General features: G+C 34.9%; 1 protein-coding gene across 1 annotated transcript in view; it reads left to right on the top strand.

The window, feature by feature from the left end:
* ADGRA1 (adhesion G protein-coupled receptor A1) overlaps window positions 1-14,530 on the top strand; it is a 162,741-nt gene that overhangs the window by 29,402 nt on the left and 118,809 nt on the right. The window contains exon 6 of the mRNA XM_017726084.1: window positions 11,516-11,680. Within this exon, the coding sequence (XP_017581573.1) occupies window positions 11,516-11,680 (165 nt within the window). The remainder of the gene's footprint in view (window positions 1-11,515; window positions 11,681-14,530) is intronic.

The raw sequence follows: 14,530 nt of genomic DNA, 5'->3' as shown, positions 1-14,530 counted from the left end.
ATTTGATCAGATATGGGTTTGAAACAGATAAAAACAGTTTCTTATACAGTAAACCATGAGAAGAAACATGAAAAAACAAGAAAACAAAAAAGCTTCAGTAGCATATGAGAGTGATTTACAGCCAAACTGCTTGTTCATGACACCATCTAGAAGTCTGAGTGATGGACCTATGAAGAACTATCAATTGAAAAGGCTTGGATTAGTTTTTGTAGGTTCCAATATACTAGATCCTATATTCTTTAGGTAGGTAGTCTCGTTTTTGTTTCTTATTAAATATTTCTCAATTTTCTTTGACTTCTGCCATTTCTGTGCCTGTTTGCTTGAGAGATACAGAGATCTACAGATGCATTTGCTGATGTGAAAAGTGGAAGAGGAATGAAGTAGAATACGCTTATATAAAAGAAGTAAAAACTAATATTTGACAGTGACTGTATTGTTCCAGTTTTGCTTCAGTTTCCCTTTTAAATATTGTTTAATAAATTATAAATTTCAGTGTTTATTTTTGGGTTTCATCACAGAGTATTGGCTTGTCACTAAAAGCTGCTAAGTTGTTGCACACATCCTTTTGTCCTCTGCCAGTTTCCGTCATTGATCAAAAAGAGAGTCTGATTCTGTGTGCAGGCTCTGCCTTTCTCTTTGTAGAAGATGGAGTGAAAATAGCTATGCTAATTAGCTTGGATAATCATTAACATCTTTTCACTCAAACCGTTTCTATTAATATAATTGACCTGAAATGCTTCTTGAACTATCAAATAGAAGTTATGAAGGGAGTCAAATGAAATCCTGTCCACTGGGGTCTTTTGGCTTTATTAATTTCATCTACTCACTGATTATTTGACCCCTTTTGGGGTCCTGTAGATCTAGAGGCGTAGATCTGACCTATTCTCACAGCTACTGGCTTTCGTCTAATATCAATGAAAATTGATATTAGACCAATTAGAACAGTAATGCCAAGTGCATGAGCTATTACATAACTGCCAAGTCACTTAAATTAAAGCATGTTCCTCTTATTTCCATTATATCAAAATTGAAAGACTTGCTGTTAATCACTTCATTATATTTTCCAACTGAATTATGTTTTGCACTGTACAAGCAATTTGTAAAGCATAGTAATAAACTGAAAAAAATAATACAAATTTTTTTTCAAAATAGCTATCCCTTTTTAAAAAGCTAGAATTAGCTTGACTGATTTTTACCTTAGGTTACTTATTTTTTGGCAGACTGTAAAATAAAAGCCATTGTCTACCGTATCTACCATAGCATATTTTAATAAGGATGGTTGATCTCCTGCCTACCTCGTTTACTGTGCCATTTAATAGGTGACCGTGGTGCTGATAGTGCAGTATGCACTGGGATGTGCAGTATGCACAGCTATTCAGAAAAAATGCTCTTCAAATACGTCATCACATTTGCTGTTATAGACTGGAAAAATACTCTGACTTGCCCAAGTTATGTGATGCATACAGACTGTTAAAATAAGACAAAATATTTTTGAATAAAACTCCAAGTCTTTAAACAGCTGTTTAAAAGCATGCAACATTCTAATTTCTCATTTATTTGCACTATACATGGCACTTCATAAGATAGAAGGGCATCAACACTGCATTTACTGTAGAGCATGGTCCATGTCCAGCCAAAAATGCTAAAACTAGAGCTGTCGTGCCTCTGCCTTGATCTAGGTTCTGATCAAAATTAACATATTAAAGACATAGTTTTGAACTTACTTTTAAAAACTGTACTATTTTGAAATAATTTTTTAAAATATTAGGACATGTATTGTCTCTTCATGTTGAAAATAAGAAAACGTTGGCCGTGTTGTGACTGTTAAAATTATCTTCAGCACTTCTTAGTTTTAATCCCATCTTCATGACCATATATACTATATCCTAATTTATATAATTATTATTGTCATAACAAATCAAAATAATATGTATTAACATGCTTGTTACATGTAACAATAGCATGTATTAATATGCTTGTTACATGCTATTACACACTAATTTGTGATGGTTCTTCAGGCTAAATCATAGTTGTACAAGGCACTGAAACATCAGAAAGACTGTGCCTCCCTGAGGCTATCAAATGTTAAGGATACGATTTGAACTTAAAGGTAACTTAAAATCAGTTCTTATTTTGCCTTTGCATACCTAGTCTTTACAGCAAATGTCCACTGTCTGTGGCTTTCTGTAATTGCACTAAAGGAGAGGCTTTGGCCTGTGCTACTTAGCAATTTAAAGATTTCTATAGCTAGTTTTGAACAAAGAGGTGTAGTCATGTTCCAAAAGCTGCTTATTCAAACATTTTTAGGGGGTTATTTTATTGGGTAGTGCCAGATATTTCTGGACATGGATTACAACACAAATATCATGCTAAACCCTTCTGTTTTATTAACTGGCACAGTAGAAGGATAAAATATCCAAATGTGTATTTTTTGTCTCCTATGATAAAGCAGAATAAACTAAAATAAATATTTTTGTTACAATAATTAAACTAAAGTTTTGAACTGTATTCCGGTCTGTGACATTTTTCTTGGCAAGGAGTATTCCCTTACAGGAGATCTTGAAAAGGTGTTTTCAATTCTGCTGCTAGCTTGCATTTATCATTTCTTGCCAATGATAATAATATTTGATTCTTCTGGTGTTTAATTTTCTGTCATTATGCCTGTGTGTAAATGTCATAGTCATATATGAAAATATACATATGATGTGGGACTAATTTCTTATCATTTGTGAATGGATCTAGCTGAAATCATTAATGGTGTTTCCATGAAGACAGCCTAATTCTTTCTTTAGCTTGGAATATTGTATCAGTTTAATAATAAGTGGCAATTCTAAGGTCAGAAGGAAGGTCATGTAGGATTCTCTGCAGCACAGCATCTTTCCCAACTTCCCCACTGTTCCCTTTCAGTGTTTGAGAAGCTAGCAGGGCAGTTATTAGAATATTAAACTAGAAAAGGAACTTATTTTAATTCTATGAACCAAGAAACTCTACAGTGGTTGAGAGACTTTAATTTTCAGGAAGTTTCTTATTTACCACAAAGAATATAATGACAATTTTGAAGTCTTTTTATTTCTGTTCTGTAAATACTTGTGCAGAGTGTTTAACAGTGCTTATGCCCCGACAGCTGTAATAGCTGCTCTGGGACCATTACAGTTCACAAGTGCTCCTTCTGAAAACATGAAACTGTGCAGAAAGTTAAGAACCCACAAAAAGGAGAGCTACAAATGAAGAAATGCTCTCAACTAAAACTAGACTAACAGGTGCTAGGATCAAAAGTTGTTTTCAGATGTAATTTTTGTCGTGTGGGTAGATTTGCCACTGGAAATACAGACTATTAGGACTGGGTTTTGATCCCCTGAAAATCACGTTTTTCTATTATAGTCTGTCCTAAGTATTTCAGTCTTCTAAAAATGGTTGACAAAGCCACTTTATTTTGTGGGGGTTTTTAATTTAAAAAAAAATTAAGCTTAAGAATCTGGTTTTTCAATTCTCTAAGTGCTTCCTTACATTGTGACAGTAGCCACTGCCAAGTAAACAATGAAATAAATAGTAATGTTTGAGATGGGAGGTATATGATTACGTGAAAATCTCAAAAATGTGCAGGGGAAAGGAAGAATTTCAAATCATGGTCCACTTGTAATGCAAAGGTACAAAAAAAATTTCAAACAAATTAAATGTTGTGGGTTAAAACTTTTGATCATAATTTACACTATCCAAACAGAAGGTTGAGTCCAATTAATACTTTTTTACTGTTTGAAATTACCACTGCAGGTATTAGTAAAGAATTAGGACTTTGATTGAGACAGTTTCACTAGAAGAATAAGGACTTTTTAAGATATGCCTAGAGAAAGGAAATTGGTTCCAGGAGTAGACAGGTGGTATCATGGCAAGTTTGAGATCCAGGCAGGCACTTCTTAGAAGAATGAACAAAATGCTTCCAGAAGTTCTGTGTGAAAGGCAGAAATTCAAGGTGTGAAATGATCCAAATGATCCCTAAACTTTCTTAACAGTTGGGACAGGAATACATCTGGAAAAGACATGAAGCAAGCAGTAGTGATTTGGACTGGTAGTAGGTAAAAAAACAGTCTGAAAATCCCTGATAAGTGTGTTGGTAGGTTGGATACTTAATTGAAAGTTCAGATATGTACCAAATCATGGCAGAATATTGGAGATTGCACAAGATTAACAAGATTAGAACAGATCCAAATAACTTGATTCAGAAATGCAGATATTTTATAATCATTTTGTGTTCTGCTGTCATGGGTATTTGGAGATGAGCAGCTAAGGGTCATACTGAGAAATCTAGGGAGATAAGCAGAAACTGTTCAGAGCCGGTATTTTTGGTTTACCTAATTGACTCTGTTTGACCCTTAGTTGTCAAGTAGTTAGGAGACAATTGAAGCAAAATAACAATTTAAATTGTAAATCAATATTTCTCTATTATTTTGAGGTCACTTTAAACCCTGTAGACAATGGTCTACAACTCACTTCAGGCACTGGAGGCAGAAAAGGACTAGTGACAGATGCTACTTTACCAGCAGCATTCTCATGTATGAGATAGGAAGACAATATTTTAAATTATTGCAGAATATTATGAAATGCTCAGGGTAAGGGTTTCATTATGTGAGATTAAGAGTATCTTCATGTGAATTAATTTGGAAGATTAATTAAACTTAGGCCTTTTCTCTAAAAATATTTCAATTACCTGAAATATATAAAACTCAAGTTTTACTACGAATCAGTCTGGGAAACATTTTAAAATATAACCTGTGGAGACACTAATATGATGAAAAGCAAGAGCAGCAACCATGATACCCTCTGTCATTAAAGTAATAGACCATTGCCTAAGAGTTGTGCTGTGTCATAAAACCTGTAGGGTTAATTTGGTTAAGTGCTTATTGAAACATGATTGAAAAATATGTATTTTCACAAAAAACGTGTCTAAGTATTTTGGCTGCTAGAATTAAAATACCCTAGAAAAACAGTATGTCAGAACTATAATAATATTTTGATGGAGACCTTGAAGAACTTTACAAGAAGGTACTTTCTTTGGTGTTGAGAACAGATTAAGAAGATGCTTTGCACTAAATTTTGACCTCTCACTTCCATCTCTGCTTATATGCAGCAGCTATATATGGGTCCATCCAGCCACAACACTGAAATGCTCAGTAGTAAGAACAAAAATTGACACTTAATCCCCCACAAGGGAGAATCAGAGGGTTTTGCTTTGACTTTTTAAGGCCAGAATGATTTTAATGTGGCCCTACAAACAGCTACAGCTGAGGACATGCTGCACTGTAGCAGCAGTTTGGAGTCAACATCTCAGGGCTGGCTTTTTCTAAAGTACTTTTCCTGTCAACATCAATGTTAGGTATAATTATACATTTTCTCTGAGTCCAGGCAGTAGTTTTAAATCTGTGAATCAAATGTGAGCATATGAGAGCATTTATGACATGCATCCAGAATCTGATGCTAGGTAAACCACCCCAAATACTGGTGAAGCAAACCATTTCTTCAAAGCAAAACTTGTTAGACATATTAAAACAGCAACTGAATTACTTTTAAATTTTCATGTATTTCAATTTGTTCAATGTTGAGAATGAATTTTAAGACATATTTCCATTAACATGCTGGAATTCCATGAAAACGGGTCCTCTCCACTCTTTTTTCTCCCTGCAGGATAAAACCCCCCTATATTTAATTGTTTATGGTATTGTCATTGGGTGGCTCCTGGCCATCACAAAATAAAGTTTACACTGTAGGAGATACACCAAATACTGAGAAAGAATAGAGATCAATCCTGAAATTCTTATGTAGGAAACTGCTACGTCTTACCTTCTTTTTAGATATTTCCAAAATTCTTGCAGTGGGCAAGTAAAACAGGTCAGTATTCCAACCCTAATGTATCAACCAGCCCTTCAAGTATTCATTAGATAATTAATTTCTGCATTTGTACTGTGTCAAAGTGATATGCATTTGACAAATAGTGTGAAATTGTAAAATTAATTTAGTAGGGTTTTTGGTTTGTTTCCTTTTGTGTGTTGTTTGGGGGTTTTGTGATTATTGCTTTGGGTTTTTTTGCTGGTCCCAGTGGCATGTAATCAAATAATCAAGAATTGTCATAAGCAGATTAACACTTCTGAGTCATCTGGGAAATATTTTACTTTAAAAGCTTTTTATGCAATTTTGGCTATTGGTCTGATTGGTGTTATTTTTGTCTAAGAATCTCTGATAGTGTACAGATCACAGGAGTTATGCTAATGAAATAAAGCTTCCTCTGAATATAACATTGCAGCATACAGACTACTTAAGGGCAGATGAAAGGCATAGAGCAGGTGTAGCACTGTTTCCCCAGAAGGCTGCAGTTATATTCATCCTGCAGTCCATCAGTTTGCTGGTAGAAAAAAATAAATAACAATAAACACATCTGAGCATCCCTAAACCTTTCACCAACTGACACAGCAGCTCAGTGATAGACAACTGATTCATGAAGTACTTTAAATAAGCCCTGGCCCAGGTGTAGTCTCTTCAGATAGCTTTATGGCACTGTGCTTCCACAGACCTGCCAGCTCTCTGAAGGTTTATCCAGCAAGAGAAAGTTTTGGGTCTCTAGAACTGTTGATCCTTTTTTTTTCCTCTCCCCACTTATGTTCTCAGCTAGCTAGACTGGCATGTGTTGACTCCAGGACTGTGGGAGTTTGAAGATAAATGCAAAAATCTTTATGTACACCCTTCAGTGCAGAACAGTACCTGATTGCCTGACAAGCTCAATGAATGATAATGAGATCATACAGCAAACGAAACATGTTGTGATATGATGTAGAGCTGTTTAGGTTGCTGATGTAGTTTCTGAAGATGGTTTGGTAGAGTCACTCTAATATCAATAGTGGGGTTTTTTTCAATTTTATGAAAGAAGTTAATGGCATATATGTAGGTCACAGGTACTTTGATATACACCTATAGAAAACACATCTCACTGTTGACTGTTGGGGAGCAAATGGATATTAGCCTGTGACAGTATTTTTGAACGCTTGCATTTCAATTGAAGTAATTTGAACAATGCAAAGGAAATAAAGTGAGATGGCTTTACTAACTGATATACAGCTCTTTTCTCCTATTTTGGAAGTAGGTTTTTGTTTGGCTTGTTGGGGTTTTTCCCCTCTGTTTTGTTTGGGGTTGGGTTTTTTTTTTTCTTGGCAGTATATTGTTATTAAAACTAGGTCCTTTCCAACTCTAATCATGGCTCTAGCACGTGAGCAAATGAGCTGATAGATAAATTATAGAAAAATTATATGTTATAGCCCATTACATTTCTTGGGTACCTACAGATGGTATTAAATGGTAAGTTAAGCTTTGTTTTTATATGCAATCAAAAGAAACAAGATCATGTGTATTGCATTACCTGTGTGTATGAGAAGTTGATTACACCTGAAAAGACTTGCTAGACGTCTCACATAAAATGAGTACTAACTTTCATCTTCCTTTTCTCCTGCTGTTGCCTGGACACAAGTTTACTTCAAAGGCCATCAGCCTTCTAATGCTGTTTCTTTCAAGCATAAATAACTAATTTTGGCAGAGAGATCAGACTAGCAATTTGAGTTCAGACAAGTGCCTTGATTTACAGATTCTCTCTTCATTTTCCATGTTTTAACCTTATGTCCCCTATAAAAAGCTGTATTCCAAGCAGCAGTGTACTCTGGAGACCAACCCTTATTTTTTAAATTGCATGTTAGCATTAATAATTTAAGGTCGTATGGGTTGGAGGCATGTTATGTAGACCTTCTGCCTGAACTGTGGAAACACATTAGCTATTTATCTGTCTGAAGAAGAATATGAGAAAACCTAAATACTTCCTGTGTTTAAGTAATTAATTTTTATTTTCCTGCAGGAAGAGCAGTTGGTTCATCCTAAATCTTACAGAAACTCAAGTCAGACTTAAAAGTATTTCTTGTGGAAAGCCAATATGGTGTTAAAGTCTCTTCTTTATTTGTTAGTTTGTGTCCTGGCATGCAAATGACTGCTGGGGCATACAGTAAATGTCGCTATAGTACTTCTTCAGGACATGGTTGAGAAACTTTGCATAATGAGACCTACTTCTGATTGCCTAATTAGTTATGCATAGCTGTAGCAATGCAAAACTATGCCTCAAATAGAACTCTATTGTCATAGGCTACTTGATTACATGACTATGGCTTCCGCTTGTATTATGGTTCCTCTCTTTATAATGACAAATGCCATGGGCTTCAGTTGAGTATTTTGACTTTTTCCGGCAATTGCATCAGCTGTACATTTTAATTAATTTTTCAATATGTCAGTCATCACATTTGAAAAAAGGAATTCTACCATGCATGAAATTTCCCAGTACAAAAAAGAATTATGTATATTCTTTCTTCCTTTCAATGTTCTTACTGAGAAGGTCACTATAATTTCAAAGGGAAACTTGAGAAAAGCCTGCCTAGTCATCCTTTTCTCATCAGGCAGCAATCTTCATATTCAGTTTGCCTTGATACCATCTCATGAATGTCTGACTTCATTTTATCATCATGGAATATCAGAGAATTGTTAAGTTTTGAAAAAACCTCTTAAGATCATCAAGTCCAAGTGTTAATCCAGCATCACTGTGTTCACCGCTAAACCATATCCCCAAGTGCCACATCCACATGATATTTTGAACGCTTCCTGGGAGGTGGTTCCACCACTCTCCTGGGCAGCCTGTTGCAGTGCTGGACCACCCTTTTCCTAGTATCTAATCGAAACCTTCACTCTGCTGCAACTTGAGGCCATTTCTTCTCATCCTGGAAGTCAAAATTTTCCATGAAAAGTGGCAACTGTCACACTGCTGAGGAGTGGGATGTGATTGCTGATGTAGAGGGCGTAGGAATGCTTGACTCATACTCCATCCTTAGGAAAGCTGCATAGTAGGGGCAATATTGTTTCATTTGTGGCTGGATGTTTATTAGCTCATGTGAGATGGGGTAATCAAGAAAAGATTACAGCCAAAGGAGCCATCCTCTCTTAATTCTTTTGTGTTCTTGTCAAGCTCCTTAATCAGAGTCCTGCCTTGTTCTCAGATTATGGGAGAGTTCTTGCCTTTAGCCAAGATTTGTTGCCATTGCCAAGAGAGATCAAGAATGCCTTTCTGCTACGAGTGAGAATCTCTGGGCGTGCTTACATAACCATGCCAAGACTTAAAATATGTAACTGACCTAGTAGACAACTTTATGAAATAGTTTTAAAATTCTATACCCAGGAAAGGCCCACCCTTCCCTTCTGGTCTGCCAGCACTGTGAAGTTGAAGTCTCTAAGGATTTTAAGTGGAGAAAAGGCTAAAGGATCAAGTTGTCTGCTTTTTTTGAGTATTAAAATACTTTTTTTTTTTAAATTCAGTCCCCCAAATTCTCCAGAGGTATAAGAGGTATAAGATCGATTTATCATTTGTCATATCCAGATGATAAGTAAATGAACAGTTTCACCATTGGGCTTGCTATCCAAAATATTCCAAGAGGAATATAAATCAATGCATCATTTACAGTGACCAGATGGCAATTCAGAAGACAATGTCATGATCTAGTCATTATATTGCATAAACCTTTTCTGGCTTGTTTTTTGTCACCATCTGAAGAAAGGGCAATAGAAGATTAAAAGTGTGAATGTGAGGAGTTACTCATCTTTTGAGATAATTTGAACCAGTGTTCAAGTATTGCATTTCTATCAGAAGCAACACTGACGTATCAGTAAATATGTCTGTGAATCTGGGAAACGTCATCTCATGACGGGAGATCTGTTAAGCAGCAGAGAAATTTACATCAGAACACATTTCAGCAGTTTAAATAAATGGAAAATACACCCTTTATATTTATCTTCATACTGAGTACTTGTAAAATTTATAGTAAACTCAAATATGGTATTTACCTAACATCACCATGGTTCCCAGTTTTATCAAATTTCTATTCTTAACAGTGATTATATATATTTTATGGAAAATATATCAAAAGATCAGCAAAACTATCATACATTCTATTCATTTGTGAAGTCTCCACATCTTGATGCCACGAGTGAATATTTCTGCTGCCTTCTCTTTCAGTGAAAAAGTTTTATGCCTAATTGTTTTTATAAGCTCTAGGAGTATGATCTTAACTGTCTATAAAAATGAAATGAGATTGTTGTGACATATGAAATATAAGATTTAATTAAAACATTGCTATAAACTGGCTAATTTCACTGATATATTTCACCCTGAATATGAAAAGATGTATTAAGAATGAGCCAAGAGGCTGCTGTTACTGGGCTATTCACCTGAGACTTCTTCAGAGAAAAATTGCTTCCTTTGACGTTAAAATACTAAGCTAGTCTCTGAGAATGGCTAGTGATGCTTTTTCTATATTTTTTGCTATAAAATATGTTAAAATTCATTGTGAAAATGAAATAGGGGGTTACAAGGCTCTTGGAGTTCAAAGCCATCATAAATAGGAATAATGTGAAATTTTTAAAGTTACTATTTAATAATAAATTTTACTGAATATCTGGAGAACTATGTAAAAATTCTGAAGCAACTAACTTAAATCAAAGACTATTTACTGTGGTTTATTTGTTTTCTGAGGACCCAGATAACAATTCTGTAGTAAGTACTTGAGAAAATCATCTTGCAAAATGTCAGGCTCTACATAAAAGTGCTAAAGGTAACAAGAAGAATTTTTAAGATTTTATTTTAAATAAAAATTCAAAATAAATTTATTAACTTTTAATTCTGTCCTTCAGTTTTTATAATGTACATTCTCTCCCTTTCTCACACTACTGCCTTTCTTCCCACATAATTTCCAATTGTCTAAACCACAAGGCATATTCAAAGATGAGCCATTTCTGTAAAGCAAAGTAAATATTTCAGATCAATGCTGCCTTTTTTTTCCTCTCTCAGCAACTTTCAGAAGCTGTAATTTGTTTAAAACTCTAGTAAAATTTATTTCTAGCCAAGTGGCAGATTTAAGATAAAACGTGTTACCGTCTTAAAATGAAGTAGTTAGTATTATTTTTGGTCTATGACACCTGTAGAGTTGCAGTAATTGAATGAGGTTCTATCCCTGATAAAGGAGTGCCAGATTCTGCTGTTGAGATGCCATAGGAGCTGTAATCATGGCTGAAGGCAAACCCATTCTCTGTGGGTTGGTTGTGTGGTCAGCTTGAAATGCATTTCTGACATTTGGGTGTTTGGTTAGGCAACAAACCCAATACTCTGTAATATCTGGGGAAAGGAGAACAGGCATTGATAAATAATTGATATTCTTTTGTGGTAATTTGTGAGTTGTGTTGTAGCCTGTTACAACCTGAGTAGTCAATACAAATTGTTGCTGCTAAGAGCTCACTACCACTACATACTGTCTGTCCCTCTAATACCATAGACCAAACCCCATTTTTATATTTTCATTAAAAATCTCTGAAAATAAGTTAATGTCAGAAAACCCATGACTTGATATCTGTATAATTAAGTGTATACAATGATGAATCTTTTATTTTTTAGTGAACTTATCCTATCCAGTATTGACATTGATGCAACTGGAGATTGGGAGTGTCTAGTCAAGAATTCCTATGGAAATAGCACTAAACAAGTAGAAATTGTGGTACTTGAAACAGCTGCACCCTACTGCCCTGCAGAAAGAGTTATTAACAACAAGGGAGACTTCAGGTATGACTTTCTGGGTTTGGAGTGTGTTTCATGTATTAATGTAGGTACAGACCACATTCATGCTTACATGATACTTCAGTGTCAATTATAAATCACTTGTTTTAGTTGTCATTTTTATGTAGTATGATAGGAAGGAGGAGCACTGTATAATTTTGATGGGAAATGGGGCCTGGTGCTTCAAGAGAAGCAGTGGTTTGTGAAAGTCAGAAAATCTTCTAATTCCTCAGTATGCAGCTATGGAAGATTTTTTCAAAATGAGCCAAATGAGAGAATGTTCAAAATTGTTCTTGGTCTTTGCAGAAGATGATAACACTGCATTAAAGCATTAGAAGATTAAATCTTCAGTACTTGACTTTTTTAATCTGTTCTAGTTCTGGTGGCTTTGTTCAGCTGAGATGAGAGGTAACAAATGACATGAAACTGTTAGTAAAATATTTCACTGAAAAGAATCAAAACAGAAAGTAGAAGTACTTAGAAAAACAAATAGATTGTTTGAGGTGAGCTTAAGGACACACAGAGTTCTACCAGTATATCACATGCTTACAAAATACATCTGTCCTGCTATCTGAATCTTAAGAGTCTGCAAAATTTTGTAAACTAAATGCAGTTTTTGCTTCATCTTTACTTTATCTACATATGCTGGTGGGGCTTTTTAAAATTTTAATCATTTTAATCAGAAGAAAAGGTTTCTGTGGAATTTGGTATTGTTTTCAGTTAGCTCTAAAATACTCCAATGATATGCACAAAGCTCTTAAACAAAACCTGCTTGACAATAAGACTGATGTATGATGGCAATCCCATTGAGAAAGACAGTAATTTGTTATCAAATGAATTATAATGAGAATTCAGCTCGAATAGTTAATGAAAGGAAAGTAGATGAGGAAGGAAGCTTCTCTTAAACAACAGAACTTTCTGCAAATATTTCTGACCTGAAAGCCTCTCTTTATTTTTAGGTTACCTTTAAAACTTTCCCAAAGGCTTTTTGTACTATTTCTTGTGTTTGAATAAAAATAAAGGATTGAATTAGAAAGAAGTGGAAAAAAATAACCTACTCAAATAATCTCTTTTCTCTTTACTACAAAGCTATTTTATTATGTGTTAACCTCAGTTCCAGTGAGTTTACCTCTTTCACTGAGGTAAAATTGCTGAGGCAATCCATATATATGGATTAAAGTTCATTAGAGACCTTTGACAATCTTACAGATTTTTTTGTCGTCACAAAAACTGGAATTATGTTTTCTCACAGTGGATGTGCTTAAATATGTTTTAGTTAGATATTTTAAGAAATGTATACTTCCTATCAGAAAACACATATAGAATCTTTTAGATGACAACTCTATGAAGTTCATGTTCTTGCCCTAAAATGACATTCTTTTCTCCATAAAATAAATATATATAAATCCTACAGGCTGCACAAGCTAACACCAGGGGCATTTTTGTCATTTTATAGAAATCAAAGAAACAGGAGTGGACATTTCTCTTTCTATTGATCATCTTCCTAGAAATCCATATAAATTTATTTTTTAAATGTACATCAACAGAATGCTGAGTCCATAGGTTCTTTTGGCATTTGAGAATGAATTTAAAATCATAGAGAATTTATCAGGCTCAAATTCAGCACTAGTGCTTGAAATTGTTCCAAAGGTTAATCCTCAGAGATGGAGCTATCACACCAGCATGTTTTCTTACAAAGGTCTTTGAAGATTTGGTAACATAACAAGTATGTAAGTAGAAAGAATTGAACCACAGAGGCAAAACTAGAAAGAACAGTTCTTTTATTGGGCAAAAGAAAGGAAAAAAGTGTCAACTGTTAGGGAAGTGTGGCTATTTCAGTTGTACAGCCTAGGTGGTATTTATAATTATGTAACTGCAGCAAGAGTTAGGCACTGAGAGTCAGAATGAACTGGCCTTTTGTGCTAAGAGGTTTTCGCTATCATGGCCATATTTTACTCTATTTTTTTGTTTTCTGAAATGCTGTAAGGTTATTCTGAAAAGCAAATGGTAATGTTGTTACATGCTATCATTCCTAGTCATAAAGGCCAGGTTCTGCTCACTGTGACAGTGCTAGTTTCAGAATAATCTTGTTCGTTTTACTTTTGATGCAAGTTGCCAATGTGTGGCCCAATTGCATTAATGCAAATGTTTTACTAAAAGTAATATTTTAGCCCAGAGGCAAAAGGCCTCTATGCTACTATACACTATATACTATATATACTACTGGACATATTTTGATTTTTTGGGGAAGCTCTTTTTATGATTCATTTTTTATCAACTGTTTTTACATCACAAATTGAATTATTTCAGTGACAGGTGTGACAAATAAAAGTATTTTTCTTCTCAGCTTTTCTTTGAAATGAAGAAAACTTTTATAGCCCAAAACCTTTCAGTCTATTATGGAACAATGTACAATGGAACGTGCATTGTGTAATTAAGAGGAGCTAATACATATGTTTGAGGAAAGGCTGATTGCCAAGCTGTGCTTTCATTGAAAGGCAGAATATTTTTGTGATTTATTGGGTTCAGTCATTACATCAGTGCAATTCAAGAACCATATCCTTGCCACACCTGCTGACTCGCTGAGGATATGCTTATGATTTTCTTTGATTTTTCCCAATTACCTGATCCTGCTATGTCCATACTAGGCTGTAAATGACAATAGATTGTTTATCTATAGAAATAGTTCCAGTTGTGCCATTCTAGAGAATGCAGAAAAAGTGTATTTTATAACAGACCCATCAGCTAAATAGAAGAATTCTGGCTGCTTGTTGCTGCCTGTTACGAGCTTCCCTTCCCCCTCCCGGAGACAAGCCAGACTTGCCTCTGCCATGTGCTCCTCAACTCCTTTGTTCC

The sequence above is a fragment of the Corvus brachyrhynchos genome, unplaced genomic scaffold (assembly GCF_000691975.1).
Source record: "Corvus brachyrhynchos isolate BGI_N302 unplaced genomic scaffold, ASM69197v1 scaffold61, whole genome shotgun sequence".
Lineage (NCBI taxonomy): Eukaryota > Metazoa > Chordata > Aves > Passeriformes > Corvidae > Corvus > Corvus brachyrhynchos.
This window is presented reverse-complemented; position numbering and strand designations above follow the sequence as displayed.